A 19,101-nucleotide genomic window follows, 5' to 3' on the forward strand; every position below is an offset into this window, starting at 1 on the left:
CATTCATACACAATACTTCCTCCCTCTTTACATGACCCACTCTTGCTGGGTTCAGTATTTTGCGGAGAACAGATGATCGTTCTTCAAAAATTATTTCTTACTCACATTTAACAAAAGCTGAATTGTTGGTAGACATCAGTCTCCAGAAATATTTCTTTAACATGATTGTCATTGTTAAAGCACTGTGAAATTGGCACTGAGTAAATTACGATGTAACCACTGTGAATATTAACCTCCAACACCATGTTCCACTTATTTGAGTCACACACATATTGCATCACTTTTAAGATTTCAATATTACTACGAGATTGCAATAATGTAAGATTAGATGAATGTGCATTATCATAAATTTATCACAAATAAACAGTAAACTAAGCATTCTGTGGGTAAGATATGCACACACAAGGAGTGCTTGTACCACCCCAAATGCATCAAAGGTTGTAAACAACAGTCAGCTGATTGCCTGCTAGTTAACCCCTGGACGCCGTGTGATTTATATTGCTGCCAGCCTTTCTGTATGGGCATTTTTCCCAAAATTGCTTGTTTTCAACCTGTAATATCTCAGAAAGTATAGCAGTTAGGGAAACAAATTAATGACCACATTACTCACCAACTCATCTTCTTGGAATTAAAACCATCCCCAGGTCTGTAGGTGGTCATGTCGGTGAGTAAGGATGTGAAAAATGTACAGTACATAATTTTTTACCGCAAGGCAGGCTGTATTCGTGCGCGTGCTCGCGGCCCTGACTTTGGCTTTGCTGTCAATGTGATAGCTCCTCCATTGCTAGATAAGCTAGGCACAGATGCATCCAAGACATATCCTATGGCACTATCGTTTAGCCCTTTCCTAGTATCCTTGGCAAAAGGTTTAGCATGGGTGGATGAGGCAAGGGGTTCGCGTGATGCGGGAATGAAATCAGACAAGAGGCTTAAGAAAACATCGTCCTACATCTGGCAAAGTCACAGAGACAACCGAGGTACACTTGCCTCAGGTGCCGGGAGGCTCTCCCCACCCTTTGGTGACGAGATCAAGTGGCGGCCACTTCAAACTGTGATGCAAAAACACTTGCAGTAATAACCGTCCCCCAGAGTTCCTGGCCCACCAATTTTGCGTGGGATATAACCGTCCCACCGGCACCTAGGAGTTAAAGTAAGGCAGTGGTGAAAGATACGTACTGTACATGTAGTTATATTCATGTATTTCCTGTTTTGATAAATGATTGAATGTAAAATTATTTTCCCTAACGCCATATTGGTGGATGTTAAATACAGACACAGCTACTCAAGTGTTTAGGAACAGAAATGGTCAAACAAAATGAGGAAAGAGGCAAGAAAATACTTTGTGGTTCATAGCAGGTATTATGCTGACAGTTATTATTAGTTTTGGGTTATTAAATATACGATACACTAAATGGTCTAGCATCAGATGATGTTTGGGAACAATGCAGAGAGTTATTAGGCAACCATATAGGATTACAGCTACGCAGGGCCTCCCTTGGTGGGCCTGACCAGTATTCGCTGAAATTTGGTATTGACAGGAATCTCTATGACATAACCCCCGTGAAAAGGGAGGGAGCACAGTACTTCCCCGCCTTATGTCACACCCACCCATTCTACCTCCACCTCACTCACAGTAACTCATCTAGTTTAGCTCTTGCTCTCGACATTCAAATTCTGCTCATCATATATGAAACCATTATGATGTTGATGATCCTGACATCAGCTTGAAATTTAATGGGCATTTCCTCCTCCACAGAGATGTCTTCAGCAATTGGGTGGCCAGCAACCATCACCAGCCCATGAACCCCACCTACCCAGCGCCTGTCAAATAAACCCACCCACCCCCCAAAAAAATAAAAAAATAAAAAAAACAGCTGGGGGGTGGGATGGGACAAGAGGGGAAGCTGAGAGGAGGCTTGCCAAGTAAACTAAGGAATTCATGTAAGAATAAAATCCATGTTAACACTAGAGTCTGATGTTATAGAGCTTGATACCTGGTGTATGAGGTTTGCTGAGACAGTGTAAGGGGGAATGGTGGTGATTAGCGTACCTTACGGCCCGGCAGCAAATCTTCGGTGCGTGTTAGGGAGAGGAAGAAATACGAGCTTGTCATTTTCTGGCTGTTACCTCCTCGTATATAGCTCCTGGGTGTTGACAAAATGGGGTGCTTGTATTAAAGTCAAGAATTTTTTTTCCTACCTAATAAGCCGTGCTGGGTGTATGTACAGTGTCAGCACTTTTCTGTCTGTACTATCTTCCTCTTCTCTTTGTAGGATACCAGATGTTCATATTCACTCCTGTCTGACTCTATTCCTCTTCCTCCAGCCCTAGATGAGAAAGCGTTCCAGAACACCTTTTTTATTTGGTGCCGTGAAAGTGAGCATCACACTAGAAATCCTCTCTGGGAAAAAGGCTATGTGCAAGTTGTCCTTTTATCAGCAGCCAACCAGATCACTGTTTGAGGTTTCCTCCACATACCTACATCAACCATTTCATTGTGGTAACATATTTTTTAGTTTATTCTCACAATCTCCAGACAGATTTATTGAACTTGGGAGAGAGACTTCGAATTAAAAGGGACATACAGGCTTCGTTAACCCTTTTGATAAATTTGCTCATAAACTGAATAAAATCATCAGGAGGTGGCAAGAATGAGGGATAAAAATAAGCCGTCAGATTGAAGAGGTCAAGAAATCAAGATCCCTGGTGAAGCAGAACTCCTTCACCATGATGACTTGGTTTATTCTTTGCTGCTCCTAATGATTTTACTCAGCTTATTGAAGACCATTTGTAGTGATGAGGTTAATGGAAGCTACACCTAACCCTTGCAGTTCAAAAAGTTGATTCTGAGATGAGTAAAATTGTCAGGGGATAGAAGAAGAAACTACAATCAGTGTTGCTGTATTGAATGAGTTAAACTGGCCTAGGTAATTTGCACACACTGGCCATAAACACAACCAGGGTGAGAGGAGGAAGCCAAACAAACCTCAGGAGCAAAATGTATTACTTAAATGTTCAGAACAAAAATCATCACATACTTGCTCATGCCAGTTCTCTCTCAAATGTACAGTACGTCTTGCCCACTTTCACGGCCTTTTGGAACAATATTTTGATCATAAGACTTAATTGTAACACCAGCTGTAAAATGCATTAGGGAAGCTGGACTTTGTAAATATTTGTGTTGATTTTTTCTTGATAGGGAGAGAGAGAGACCTATGATTACAATTATGAAATAGATATAGCAAACAATTTACAATATAATTTGTAAATATTGCAACAGTATGTACAAGTGATGATTGGTGATTTCTTCTCAATGTGATTACAGTGAGTTGATTTAGTTACTAAGTCCAGTCTGTATGTATGTACATGTATCATAGTAGAGATTTTTTGTTTTGTTTTACATCCAGAGGCTTATTATTTGACTAGCAAGGAAGACATCACCATAGATTTTACAGATGTAAGTCCACTGTAGGGAGTGATGTAAACACAGTATCAGCCTCCCTGAAATGACCAGTTGAGGGCAGAGCTGAGTCACAGTCACAGTTTGTGGAGCTCTTCACTAACTCCCGACTGATGAGGACATGTTGCTCAATCCTCAGTGTAAATAAGTTCCCTGGTTCTGTGGAGGACTGAACATGGAAGGAGAGATTTTTTAATCATTGTGGTCATGGCTTTACTGTCATGTTCTTATACAGTTTCAAAGTGCAAGGCAAGAGAAGATACCTTTATTTTTCCTCAGTTTTTCCCCGTGTACTTTTTTTTTTGTGCATTGTTTATTCCCTTGGGTGGGTCAGCTTGCCACTCAAGGGGGAAAGTAATTTGCCTTGCATCAGATTCAGGGAAGCAGGATGAGTGTTAACAAAATCCACCTTGCTGAGTTGAACTGCCTGCCTTCATGTCAGGTTTAACCCCCCAATGCTTGTAGGTCTTAGAAGAAAAAAGGAAATTCTTTCAGTCCTAGAATTAAAGAAGTCAGTGTTTGCCCTTCTTATATAGCTATAATATGTTGATGAAATACTGTACTGTGCTTCAAGAGCCATGCAGAGCTTAACAGGTGAAGTTTTGAGTTGTGTGCATTCACTTACACTTGACTTTGACATGCTGTATTTCCATTGTTTATTATTTAGTGAACAAAAGGTCATATCTTGTAGCTGAACAATACTTAAAGAAGAACAATTGGAATCCTGTAAGATTTCACCATAAAGCAGAAAGAACAAGACCAAAATTCACTAGAACAATTGTTTAACAAAATATCTACTGTGGCAATAAATTTTATATGTTAATCCACTGTAGGAAGTGTTTGATATATTTAACTATTATGTGTTAGTTAATGGTTAATTAAGCTTGTTCCAGGAAATATGGAAGTGGAACCTTTCCTCCTCAAACTAGGAAAGAGGCCATTATGTTAATGTGTACAATGCCTGTGTGTGCTCTCTTTCACTTCTGTATTCACAATATAATAAACATTATACACACCCAAGAATGATTATTAACTTCATGTTTTGCTTGGTGGTAGGTGGGGGTGCCTATCATCCACTCACTCAATGTAGGGATGCCTTATGGTCTCTGCACTGAGTGACAAGCCAAATGGTTTCCTGTACCCAGGAAACCATTTACAGCGCTGGGTGGTTGCCAGGTAACCGGGGGTTTTTTGGCCGGGTTAAGTGTCCCCCAGATTCCCCTATCTAAAATCACATAATCATGGCAAATGTTGTGGAGAGCCTCAGAGGGCCCAATACCTAGCCAGGGCCCCAACCAAATGGACAGCATTCGGATTGACTGTCGGCTACATTTATGTATCAGTTAGAGCCAGGATTCCGGGGACTTGAATGATGAGTGAATGGAAGACCCATTGGAGTGGACAAATTTGGGTTGTTCGGACATTGCTACTCTCCAACCTGCTCTAGGGTGGAAAAGGAGGTCAGGATGATGATGATGATTAGTGAAGAAATGAAGACTTTTGATCTGATGCATGTAATGAAGTCCTCATTGTCACTATCTTTTTTTATTTTTTTTATATATTGTGGTAGTTGACAGTAAATTACAGTAAAAATTTGCAACAAATTCCATTTCTACCAATACAGCTTGACTGCCAGTTTGCCCAAGTTTACAGTACTGTACCAGTTTTGTGGGAAAGGTAGTGAAATCTCTGACCATTTCCATGATTTGTAATGGAGGCTGACTGGATGCATTGCTCTTTGCTAATACAGCAGACCCTCATTATACGATGAACTGGTATACGATGAATCCCACACACAACAAAAGAAGTTAGGACTCTTTTTTTCAGTGTTTGAATTTTCACTTATTCGATGTTTATGATCCCATACGAGGTCTCACTGATTGATATACGATAACTTTTCGCTTACACAGTTGTCATCATTCGAGTCTAGTCATTCATTTATTCCAGGATGGCATTGGCACTCATCACTATCAGGTGTGTGTCAGTGATAGAACAATAGTTTGATGATGGAATTCAAGCAGGAAGGAAGGTGCAATGAAGTTAAGTAACTACCAGTTTAAGTGAGTTCAAAACCTATTTTCACATTTTGGCGGTAAGCAACAGGTGAAGCACAGTGAAGTGACATAGCCACTTACCATGAGCTAGAAACTTGTTTTTAGACTTACTGGGTTACCCTTGGCCAAAAATGTATCTCCAGTGAATCCACATTTTACTGTAACTGACGATACGTGATAAATAGTCATGCAGTTTTTTTTTTTTTTAATGCATCATTGTAAAACAAGGACATACCATATTGTGGTTATTAGAATATTAGCTGGTAGTGTAGTGCTTCTTGGAACAATACCTATGAACAGAGAGCTAAAAGATTAGGTGGGAATTGAGGGCATTGATGATGTAATGTGTAAGGTAAGATTGGAAAGATCTGGATATGAAAAAAATGGAAGATGACAGTTGGATGAACATTTTTAGACAAGAATGTGGAGGGTAGAGCACCAGTAAATAGACCTAAGGTTTGAGATATGGTCCTGAAGAATGACGGCAGGGTTAAGGAACTGAACGGAGATGTTGCCAGCAATCACGTAGCATGGAGACAGCTGCCATCAGGTGAGCAAGGGAGACATATAAAAGCACATGCAAATCTTTTGAAAATGAGCTATCATAATGTTTTGAAAAGTCTTAGTGGCCACATCTGAAAGTTAAGTACAATGTACAGTGTATAGAAGTTAAGGCTAGTTCTTGAGAGAGAGAGAGAGAGAAAGTAACTCATTATCGTCTAATCCAGTGTTGCCTCATGAGGAGTGTAGGAGCCCGGGGCTAGGCAAGGTGGTCCTGACATTTAAGATAAGATTGACCAGCCTCACTCATTCCTGAATGGCATTACGTGAGCAACAAACACATCATGGATGCACCACCAGAGTTACGCAAAAGGATAAAATTCTGAAAATGGGTGAATCTCAGAAAGAAGGGGGCCCTTGGGTGAGGTGTAAGGCTGTCACAACAGGTCCAAATGCCCTCAGAACATTGGAAAAGAGGATAACCGCAGTAAATAGCTGGCTTATGCCAAGCAGATCCCATAAGAGTGTAACTTGACTACCGTATTAGGAGAGAACAATGATAAGAAAGAAGGCGCTATTCTGCCCATCACTCCCTCCAGATGAAACTGGCAGGAACAACATGCAGTATTGTACTGTATAGGAAAACTGGCATAAGCATTTTCGAGGAAAGGATAAAAGGAAATTAATATATACTGTCGTAGTGCAATTGGGAAAAGAAAAATAGTGGCTGAGCCAATGATTATATCCAGCCCTTACCGGTCATATGTGTGTAGCCAGTCTTGAGGCTCTCGGTTGAAGAGGCACCAACTGCATCCTTAAGTAACTTACTCAGAACTTTCTTTGCCTAAACCAGACCTTACCTACCTCCTTACTGAAATGCAATTCTTCTAGTCTAAAACAATTCGCATATGTTCTCTCCTGTCTGCTCACTCTTAGGAGCTTACTAATACCTCCCTTATATATTCTTTTCGTCCAGTTAGACACTTCACCTAAATCTCTGTCTATCTATCTATTGCCAGACGCCTTAATCCCGTACGGGGTGGCCACAAACAAATCGCCTCCACGTCGCCGTCCCCCGCCATTTCACTGCCCTGCTTCCAACTCACCCCCCCCCCTCTCTCATATACCTCTCCACTCCATCCCTCCAACTCATCCTCGGCCTCCCCTTCCCTCTCCTCCGCTCCACCTCACTCAAATACACTCTCCTCGTCAGTCTCTCACCCTCCATCCTCTCCACATGGCCAAACCACCTCAGTGTGTTCCTCCTAACGTTTCCTATCACATCCACACTACAACGCTCCTTTATATCCTCATTTGTCAGCCTGTCTTTCCATGTGACTCCACAGGCTCCTCTTTAACTCATTTCCACTGCTCTTACTCTTGACTTGTGTCCTTCCAACAACGTCCAAGCTTGGTGATGGTGATGGTGGTGGTAGTTTTGGATATTGTGTTGCTTGCTGGATATTGATGACATATATAAGGTGTTGTGTAATGGTGGTGTTGGGTAGGGTACGACGGTAGTGATGTGGGGGGTTGTAGGGTCGTGGTGTAAGTGTAGAGCTCCCATATATCAATACCTGAATCAACCCTCACACCACCTGTGGATGGGGAGGGAAGGGGAGGGATAGTGGAGGGTGGGTAATTAGATCCACTGAGCAGTATTTGATGTATTTTTCCACCACCTCCTATAGCTACTTATTGACGTTGATATTCCACTTAGATTTTTTTTTTTTTTTTAAATTTCGAACTGGGTGAGTTAGGTAGGAGCTCAGTTATCATTCATAACTAGGACACTCACAAACAATAAATCCTCTGGAAGGACTGAAGGGGTATAAGTATAGTTGCGAGAGAGAGAGAGAGAGAGAGGCGCCTACAGCTTACATTAAGTCAATACAAAATCCACGATATGCTGCCCACAACACGCCATAACACCAGTATCACGTAACCAACCTTAAACTTTCCACACCATGCATCATACGGGTGCCACAGCACGTTACAACAAAATATACTGTAAACCACTGCCTTCACATGACTAATATAAAACTTGTTACAAAGCGCACCATACGTTAGATAAAAACGGACAGTTCACAGTAATGACAAAATTACACATAGCCAGTAAAATATATATACCACAGTTATCTACCAAATCGATCTCGGAATGTAATAATGTATTCAGCAGTGGCATACATACATGTCTAAGTGACCAAGATTAGTATGAGATAAGGTTCAGGTAACGTCATATCGCTCCCGCCCGTCCCTACAAATTGCGTTAGTCAGCCTGCGTATTGGCCGACCTGTCTTGAAAGGCCTTGACTTATGCACAACGATCCAAGTTTGTTTTAATCAGTCATGGTAAAGTAATGTTCAAGTTCATCTGTGCAGTACTCTGCATTATGTAGCGATAGTTTGGCACCTATGTTCCGGATGGGGTGAAGGGGTGGCCCTGAATTTGGATCGTCAAATACTCTAGAGATACAGCTGTTCGAAAAGTATTATAGCAGTATCTAGGTTAATTAAAAAAACGCATTTAAGGTTCAAATTTAAGGAAATCACCAAGAAATAGTGATTAATACCTGAAAGAGTGATAAGAATATACCCATCCCGCTCAGCTTGTCTGGTTAAAAAGGAGGGTTCCGCGGGCCCCTCACCCCCGTCCCCCTTGGTTGTAGCCTACTCATGGAGGTGGCCACAGACTGCACCCACGTTTTTGTATTAGCTTCACTGCCTCCCGGACTCAGTGCCTTGTACCATGATCTCCCAGGATTTCCGATCTTCATTTTATGATTATTCATCGTCCTAGTTTCCCGAAGCCCTTTGGTTACAGGGTCCGGTCTTCTACGTCGGCCTTCTCTGTTCCTAGGCTGGCAGTTTGTCCGCATCGGATCCCGAGGGGGGGGGGGTAACTCTCGTGTGACATTCTGTAGGTCCGTTGTTGGTAAGAAGAGCTCATTTCCCTCTCAGGTGCTCCTCTCTTTCTTTCTGTTTTTGGCATATGTCTCTACTCATGAGGACTCTGTCGTTGTATGTACTGATGGATCGAAGACTGACAGGGCCTACTGGAAGAGGCTTTGGTGTCGTCTTCCTTTCCTTCAGTCAGGGCGGGTGTCTGGTATTGCTTCAGTTTTTACAGAGGAACTGACTGCAATTTTACTCTTCCCCATTCTTTTTTTGTGATTTTTTGTGACTTTCCCAGTGCTCCATCTGTACTGTAGACTTTTAATTCATCCACTGGCTTTGTATCAATTTTAGAGTGACTTGCTCCGTGGCCGTCGTGTAAGGTTTTGTTGGGTTCCTGCCCATGTGGGGATGTCCGGGAATGAGCGGACTGATCTACTGGCTAGGGTAGCATCGGCTCGCCCTCCTGCTACTGTGGAATCCCATCCTTCTCTGCATCGGCTGCCTGTATATGATTTTTACTCTTTTACTGCTGGACGGATTCGTCGTTGTTGGCAAGGCCGCTGAGATGTGGTGGGGGCAAATTAGATGCGTGCTGTTTGTGGCAATATGTGAGCTTTTTCCTTTACCAATGTTTGTTTCGCGTGGACCTCGCCGGTGGGATACTGCTTTATGCCGGTCGTGAATTGGCCACGCCTGGTTCTTTCATGTGTTTTTAATGGAGGGCCCTTCTCTTCCATTCTGTGAGGATTGCTTGTTCCCCCTGACTCACTTACTGGTCGAGTGCCGTAGTCTTGGAGATTTACACTGTCAGTACCTCTCAGATCACCAGGCTATTGATGGTTCGTACCGTCTTTCGTCGGTGCATGGGGAGTTTGCCTCTTGTATGGGAGGGGAAATCCTCAACTTTGTGGAAGTAGCTGGACTGCTTCATAAGATATAGTAATCAGTCTCTTAAGTGTTACTTTTTTTGTGATATTACTGTGTTGTTAATGTTTAGATTTTTACTTGTATTTTAGATTCTCGTCTGCGTTTATTCTTCATTACCATCTTTTACCTTCTGTCCAATGGCATATGACCCTGGCAGTTCTGCCGCCAATAATATATTACTTCGTGTTTTCCGTCAAGTCTTCCGCCTATTACCCACCATTGGTTTATTAACTTAGTCTATACACTTCAAGGTTGACTTTGAAATGCCTTGTCCTCTGGGAGACCCACCTACCCAGTCATCCAAAATCATCAACAACTCTCTCTCTTAGCCGAAACTAATGACATCAGTTCCCCTAAGCTCCGCACACTATCTCTCAGCCAACAAATAGCATGTGCCGATACCCGTAGGTCCCGTACAGCATCATTTTGGGTTCTGCCAGACAGCCGCTCTATGATCTGCCAGTAGGAGCCGCTGAAGCTTGTGATATCACAAACTTCGCCTACAGGATGAGTCAGCAAGTTTACAGAGAGAGAGAGAGAGAGAGAGAGAGAGAGAGAGCAATTTTTATGGTGTTAAATCAATGACCACTTAAAATGTTATTAAAAAAAAAAATTATTGGATTTGGGGGCAACTTGTACGCCAGTAAAGCAATCCTTCGAGAGGTAGGGTCCCCAAAGCATTAGTTCTTTCCTTATTCAGCTAATAAATTGTACTCCACTATTTACAGTTTAGTTTTCCTTTTCTTTAAAGAATTTTCCATGTGATTACGCAAATAAAGGGCACTTTATTCGAGGGAAATGGCGTATTTTGGCATTGATTTGAAAGTACCGTTTTGTTCTTGCAAGTTGTGCGAGACTTGTATTTCCCGCGTTATATTTAACCAATCACTGAGAGACAGTTTGCCGTACTCAAACATCTTTTGATATCAGATAAAACCCTTTTTAGTTCATAAAGGAAAGCCATATATCAGTTTGAATAATTTATTTAGACTGAAAATAGCTTAATGATTTAACCCTAAATGATAAACTGAGGATAAAGGTGATCCGATAGAAAACAAAAATTGTCAAGCGGTACGGCCCAGTGTCAGCGATTGTTTGGGTTGTGTTTGTGTGTCGTCAGCTGAGTCTGGATGGACCTGGCAGATTATCTGGCCAGGACGTGTTGTGGCCTCTCTCCTCACTCATTTCCTGAGTTCCCGAGATAATAGAGTGCAAAATGCCGGCCCCTATGCCAGTGGGAGGGCTGACGATGGCCTCCTTCGCCCTAACAGCAGCGGTGATAGGCAACGCGTACTACCAGAAGCGCCAGTTCTACCCATCCGTCGTTTATATTACAAAATCCAACCCCAGCATGGCGGTACGTCCATCATTACCATTAGTGTCCTTTATTTACTTCCACCGTAACAGGGATTTAGCTGGAGTATTGAATAATCCTTTAAACGCGGGGTGTGGTGGTGGTTTTATCGTGTTTTTCTTCAATATGGTCCCCTGTAGATTACCAGCTTTGATATTTTAGAATGGGAAATGTCGGGTTGATATTTTTCCAGTCATTAAAGTGCTGTACTTCATTTATTTTCGTTTTCTTCTTTGCATGATTAGGGTGTTACTGAGGGATGCTAATGAAGAATGCAGTCCATGTGGATAATTTCCTTCTTTATTAATTTAGGTTAATTTGTTCATTTTTAAAAGTATACTCATTTATGTTCACATTTGGGACCGACTCTAGGAGAGCTTCCTCTCGCCTTTGTTTAAAATTTATAATGTGATGAAACCTGATCATAGTGTACGGTAATGCATTTACCGTAGGTACCCAGATTCTGTGGAAATAGGACACATTGTATTACGTTTGCCAGGCCCTGCTTTGTTAGGCTTGGTTTGTGTGGAAAAATTGATGAGGTTCTTGTAATAGCTATATGCATTTTTACAAGTTTTTAAAACCAGACCCAGCCTATTAGCAGCATAGCTTACCTGAAAAATGTGAATGCCTCCTATTTAAATGCTTTTAACTCATGCCAGTCTGGTTCTTTTGTATGGTGGTTTATCATCTTGGGAAATTTATTTTTTATAGCCAATATAAGGTAAATTTTACCTTTTATGAGGCTTGCAGCCAGGCCCATTAGTAAGGCCACATTTAGACTACGCAGTACAATTTTGGTGTCCTTACTATAGAATGGATATTAATTCGTTAGAAAATGTACAGAGAAGAATGACTAAAATGATACATGACGTCCGGAACCTGTCATATGAAGACAGACTGAAAAGACTAAATCTGCATTCGCTAGAGAGGCGTAGAGTAAGGGGAGACTTAATTGAGGTTTTTAAGTGGATGAATGGTATAAATAAGGGAGATATTAGCAAGGTACTTAAAGTGAGCATACAGGATAGAACTAGAAATAATGGTTTCAAACTAGAAAAATTCCGTTTCAGAAAGGAAATCGGTAGAAATTGGTTTGGTAATAGAGTAGTAGACGAATGGAATAAGCTACCTAGTAAAGTAGTTGCTGCCTCTTCCATTGAGAGTTTCAAGCATAGGCTAGATAAGCATATGACAAATAAGGGGTGGATATAGAATAAAGAAAATATTATAACCAATACTAATTCAAAAATAAATTTTCTTTTCAGGTTACACTATGATAGTCTCTATTCTCCTTTCACACTTTCCTGTAAAATGTCCACGCCAGTTTTTCTATACGGCGTGGTGTTCTTTCTGACTTTTTCCTGCCGGCTTCGGCTGGAGGGTTTGGAGGGCGGGGGAGAGCCTTCTTCTTTGCTATCCTTATCTCATTCTAGTAGTTCAGTTACTCTTCTAGGAGCTGCCTAGCATGGGCCAACCGGCCTACTGCAGTTATCCTCTCTTCTTATGTTCTTATGTTCTTATGTTCTTATGTTCTTGGGCCTCATATGAGGTCTGCAGCTTGGTGTGGGTATGGAGGCAGGCAATAGAATGTAAGTAGATCAGTGATTAAAACCTGCAGATCATAAGTTATTTATTTATATGCTTATTTTTTATTGTTAAAGAAAAACATTGTTGCGGAAATGGAGATGGAGCTCTTAGATTTGGTAAATGTTAAGATCGGTGATGCACAGATTCGAGCTGTTTTCTTATTGACCTATGTTCTCAAGGAAAATTATTTTAGTACTACAGTAGATAGATCTCTAGTGATGAACATTTGATTTTCGACCAAAAAATATTGGAGAACAAATGAAATATGCCTGCCTAGTGATATTACTGACAGCCCCTGAATGCCCCCAACAGTGTGTTTACTGCCAATCCTGCTGACTGGACATGATGTTCTCACACCTAAATAAACTCAAATATACCAGTATACAATTTAAAACCATAAATAACAGTGGAAGCCAAACTGGAAGTGCTGAAACCTAACTGGGGGGCTTAACTCCCCAAACCCCCCCAGTGGTTATAGCCTAGGGTACCTAACCTAGTGCATATTAAATGTGCATTATGTAAAACTTGTACCGGTACCAAAAAAGTATCGTCCGTTAAGAGTGTTCATTAATCATGGTGCAGTCGTCACATGGCCTTGTGATGGCGAAGGTAGGTGCAGTCATAAACAAATCTTTATATACCGGTACTGTACATCACACAGGAGATATCCATTAAAATATGATACAGGTTAGTAAAACAGCCCTCAGTGATTAAATTAATGAGGAGTCGTGAGGTGACTGGCGTTTAGTGTAGCTAATGAGATGTGGGAGGATGAATGTATGGTGTGATGAATAAGGTTTGGTGTGGTGAACGTTGTGCATGTTGTGGTGAAAGTGCGTGGTGGTACAGCGTCAATCACTAACCCGCTCCCTCATCACCACACCATCACATTCCCTTGCATGACAAACAGGGCGGAGGAGGGAGGGTGGGTGTCGGTCAGACACAATGGCCATTTTGGATCCATAAACACCTTGCTTCTTAACCCCTTGAATCCCTGACATTTTTTATTGGCATTCTTGCCTTTTCTTATCATTATAGTGGTTTATTCTTGCCACCTCTATACAGTTACATTCAGCACTGGCAATACATCTAGTAGTGACAAGGAAAATAATGCTATATCTAATCTCTCTAGTTCAAAAAATCTCTTCTGTGTTCAATAAAAGCGTCTAAAAGTAATAATAAAATAAATGATATCCGGTCGAAGGGGTTAACTATTTCAGCAAGATGACATCTCTCACATTATTCTTGGTACCCTGGTGGTGGAGAGTGCATACCTCCGCCTTGGTTATAGAGTATAAAGCCAAACTGGGAAAAGTCTGACCCTGACCTCTTGACAAAAATTCAAGATCGTAGCAAAATGTTCAAGGTCACATGTCATGAATGTAGCATGAAATGAAAAGATTTTATGCAAGGAATATTATGACTGTCTCATGTCTTGGTCCCTTGTCTTTATTTTGTTTCAAGACATTCATCTTGGCTTTTCACCTTTTCATTCAAAGTTCAATCACTTAATCTACTGTCAATCCTCCATCGCCTAATCTATATTTGATGCATATCCATCCAACAGACATCTTTTGTCATGATCATGACCTTGACTTATGGCCTATTGCGCCCAAAATTTGATCATATTTAGGGGGAGGCGGTGGCTCAATCGGTAGAGAGGTGGCGTGCGGTCCTAACGGACCCAGGTTCAAATCTTGGCTGGGGCAGGGAACAGTTTAAGGATTTGAATTTCATTAAATCAGGCTTTACTGATCTACCAGGAGACCCGCCGACATATCGTAAAAATACCCCTGCTAATACCAATACACCAGTCCTGTATGAGACAGCCCTAGCATGTATTCAATATGGATGGTGGGTGTTAGTGCCGAAGTGGTGACTTCTAGAGGTGTATGGTATGTAGGAGGACTACTGGGCCTTGATAGCAGGCTGTGAAGCCTATGCCCAGAGTCGGACACACACACACACACACACACACACACACACACACACACACACACACACACACACACACACACACACACACACACACACAAATTAAATCACTTCAACATCCATATAATATATGCGCAGTATTATATATGCTAATCAATTAAATCACTTCAACATCCGTATAATATATGCGCCGTATTATCTATATATCTATCTATAGCCCGACGCCTTAATCCCGCAAAGGGTGGCTGCAGACAAAACGCCTCCAAGTCGCTTTGGCACCCACCATTTGACTACCCTCCCCCCAACTCACCCCCCCCTCCCTCATATACCTCTCAACTCCATCCCTCCACCTCATCCTCGGTCTACCTCTCCCTCTCCCTCCCTCCACCTCACCTACATACACCCTCTTAGTCAGTCTTTCATTCTCCATTCTCTTCACATGTCCAAACCACCTCAGTGTATTTCTCCTAATCTTCTCAACCACATCCACATCCACCCCACAGCGTTCCTTTACTTCTTCATTCGTCAACCTGTCCCTCCACATGCTCCTCTCAAGTAACTCAATTCCACTGCTCTCACTCTTGACTTGTTCCCCTCTTGCAAGGTCCATGCTTCGCTTCCATACGTCAGGGTAGGGATCACAATACTATCATGCAGTGACTTCTTAACTTCCATAATCACCTCCCTATTTCTCATCACTGCTTTCAGTGTACCAACAACCTTCCTTCCCTGCTGTACCCTATCACGCACTTCATCCCCCAAAGTTCCATCCTTACTCATCACACTACCCAAGTACTTGAATGCACTCACATTCTCCATATCCTCACCATCCAACCTCACTGCACACTCTGTGACTTCATTCCTCTCAAACACCATAACTTTACTTTTGTTTACATTAACTTTCAGATTCCTCCTCCTACACACTGTCCCAAATTTATTCACCAAACCTTGCAACTCCCATTCATCATCACTCAACAGTACTGTATCATCAGCAAACAGCAACACCGGAAGCTTCCAAATCTCACCCTCACTCATTATAGCCACCCCCACATCCACTGCCCTACCCTGCACCTCCTTTACAACCCCATCCATGTATATATTAAACATCCTTGGAGACATCACACAACCCTGTTTCAGTCCCACATTGAGATCAAATCTCTCACTCAGCTCACCATCCACTCGCACCGTAGCCCTAGCTCCCTCGTACATACTCTTCACAGCACTCAACAATTTCCCCTCCACTCCATATACCGTATTCTTAATACCTTCCACATACCTTGCCTATCTATTCTGTCATAAGCTTTCTCCAAGTCCTTGAAGGCAGCATACACTTTCCTTCCCTTCTCTAGATACTTCTCCACTAAACATCTTTGAACAAATATCTGATCTACACACCCTTTTCCCTTCCTAAATCCCCCTTGTTCTTCTCCAACTAGCTCCTCTGTCATATGCCTAACCCTATCAATGAGTATTCTACCATATATTTTACCAGTCACACTAAGTAGACAAATGCCCCTATGGTTACCACATACTTCTCTCTCCCCTTTTCCTTTGTATAAAGGAACAATTATACCTGATTTCCAGTCCTCTGGAACCCTTCCCTCTTCCCAAGCCAATCTACACAACTTCCATATCCACTCCACAACAATCTCACCCCCATACCTAAGCATTTCACCACACACTCCATCAATTCCTGGGGCCTTTCCCAACTTAATCTACTTCATCGCTTCCACTACTTCCGCCCTACTGATCTCGTTCTCCCAGCCATTCCCCAACCACTTATACTCGCACGGCTATCACTCTCTACATTCAACAAATCCTCAAAGTGCTCCTTCCATCTCCTCAGTTTCTATCTCTTCTCCACCAACAATCTGTTATTCCTATCTTTCACTCCCCTACTATTTCCCCTTTCACACTGCCTTAGTTTCTTTACCTCCTTCCAAAACAATTTCTTACTCTCCCTCCATTTCACACTCAGATTCCTCCCAAACTCTTCATCCACTTTCTTTTTACTTTCCTTCACCAGTCTCTTAACCTCCCTTCCCCTGCTCACATATACCTCTCTCTTCTCTCTCTCTCTCATCTCCCCTACCTCTATCCGCTAACCATTCACCATATGCCTTCTTCTTTTGTTCCACAGCTCGTTTCACCTCATCATTCCACCATGCTGTCCCTTGCACACCCTTGCATCTCCTCCTCACTCCACAAACCGCCTCACACGCTGTGCCTATCTCTTCCGTGAATATCTTACGTACGTCTTCCACCCCTTCCATCTGCTCTAGCTCATACCTTCCCAATCTTTCTTCCACTACGCTCTTATACTCTGTCATTTTCTCACTATCTTGCAATTTCTCCACTCTTCTCACAGGAGTTGCTTCCTCCTGTCTTCCTCTTTGTCTCCTCAACCACTTTCTTTGCAGCTCTACCTTGGCCATCACTAAGTGATGGTCTGAGACTCCATTCCCCCACCCTCTCCACACTCTTGCATCCAACACTTGTCTTCTCATTCGCTCATCCACACACACGTAGTCTATCATTGCCTTTCGTTCAACAAGTTCACCATCCATCCTCCTCATTACTCTCCATGTATACCGGTGGATCATCTTATGACGAAAGTAGGTGTTGGCTATTGCCAACCCCTTACAAGCACAGATGTCCACCAAAGCACTTCCATTCCCTTCTACGTCAGCTGGCACACCCCACTGACCAACCACTCCATCCACTCGTACATTCCCAACTTTGCCATTCATGTCTCCAATCAACAGCACTCTCTCGCTCCTCTCAAACTTGTCCATACACGCTTCTACACTCGCCCAAAACTCATCTTTCACTCTTGCCACTCGATCCTCTGTCGGGGCATACACACACACAATTGCCCATGCATGTATACCTACTTTCATCCTCGCCCATACATTCCTTGCACCCACTGTTCCATACTCTCTTATATTCTCCTTCCACTTCTTGCTTATCATCAGACACTTCATTCCAATAGGAAACTTGGAAATAGGGCATCAGTGATCTAAGTATTTAGATTTTCACCCAAAATTTTGTAATATAGAACAAGGCTTCAGTGATACGGGACTGTTGAATAGTGAGGCTGCTAGAGATCGAGTAGCATGGAGAGCCTCCATTTGATGACCAAGACCAACACGCACAAGCATTTTGGGAGCTTTATAAATGAAGTGATGAAGCTGTAATGGTTTTTAGTGTGATTTGTGGTAATCACATGCATTTTTGTTTCAAATTGCTTATTTGTAAATCACTACCAGAAAGGACTGACATTGACTTATCTGAGATTTCTCAACCTTTTAGTACAGTTGTGACACAGACCATGAGACAGATGCTGGAATAGGTAGAAATGTACTTGTTGCCACAATTCAGGTTTTATTGTTAAGCATACCGTACACCTGACCCCTAATCAGATTGAAATCTTGGTTAACTTGAAGGACACCAGTATTATGGATTTCACCATTTTAGCATCTGAAATGTAGAAAACTCCAAAAAAATGTAACTCTTACTCTATAATGTAAATTTCTCTCGCAGATCAGTAATAACCAGACCTATCATAACCTAACCTTACTTGTCTGGGTATTGAGGGGAAAGTGGTGCCCTCAGCATGGGACCTCGTTTTCGTTTTTGTTTTTAAAGGCTCCAACATGCTTGCATGTGTCGGCCTTGGTCACCTAATGGCGGCTCTCCACGCTGCACGATCCATTGCAGCCTCCCTGTTACAGGCCCGAGCCCCATCTCGCCCTGGACCCATGATCTATGCCGGCGGAACCCCTGCCACGCCTCCCCCCAAAAGTCCGCCACTAGGTATAAAGAAACACATACAAGGAAAAGAAAGTTGTTACAGATGTTTATAGAGGAAGATGGTTGTAATTATTCATAGATAAATACATTGCACAGTACTAAAACTACCAAATTTGGGAATGTACATTTGGTCAGGTTTTGCAAAATTGCCTGAATCCAGTTTCAAATTTCTTAGTCACTCCTTGCTGCTTTCTGCTTATGGTACCTCATCTTAGCAACACAATATTTACACAGCCTTGACACTTTGAACCATGGGATTGCTATATGTGGATCTTAGGTGATGTCAGCATCTCCAACATTGGCTGAACTACTATACCATTTCTCCCCTTGACCCTCCTGTTGCTGACGTACCATACATCATCCTAGGCACAAACAGATGCTAGCATGAGACCGTTTTTGCATTAATATGTATTCACTCTCCTGAACAGAAATCCAGCCAGTATGAACACAAACCATATCACAGCTCATTGGTTTCAGTGGGCCATCTGCCACATCACATACCATACTGTATACAGTACAGTACTGTAGTTGATCTCTTCGCCAACAACATCCTAAGCATTTAAAAAAAA

At 42.2% G+C, this 19,101-nt stretch overlaps 2 protein-coding genes across 2 annotated transcripts in view; both read left to right on the forward strand.

Moving 5' to 3' along the window:
• The window catches only part of LOC145414863 (uncharacterized), a 392,095-nt gene extending 387,626 nt beyond the window's left edge, over window positions 1-4,469 (forward strand). The window contains exon 10 of the mRNA XM_080284288.1: window positions 1,757-4,469. Coding sequence (XP_080140414.1) covers window positions 1,757-1,832 — 76 coding nt within the window. The 3' untranslated portion in view covers window positions 1,833-4,469. The remainder of the gene's footprint in view (window positions 1-1,756) is intronic.
• Window positions 4,470-10,950: 6,481 nt separating this feature from the next.
• sip3 (septin interacting protein 3) overlaps window positions 10,951-19,101 on the forward strand; it is a 90,505-nt gene continuing 82,354 nt past the window's right edge. Inside the window, exon 1 of the mRNA XM_080283728.1 lies at window positions 10,951-11,197. Within this exon, the coding sequence (XP_080139854.1) occupies window positions 11,057-11,197 (141 nt within the window). The 5' untranslated portion in view covers window positions 10,951-11,056. The remainder of the gene's footprint in view (window positions 11,198-19,101) is intronic.

The sequence above is a fragment of the Coenobita brevimanus genome, chromosome 13 (assembly GCF_032717465.1).
Source record: "Coenobita brevimanus isolate Jiangsu-jjx chromosome 13, ASM3271746v2, whole genome shotgun sequence".
NCBI lineage: Eukaryota > Metazoa > Arthropoda > Malacostraca > Decapoda > Coenobitidae > Coenobita > Coenobita brevimanus.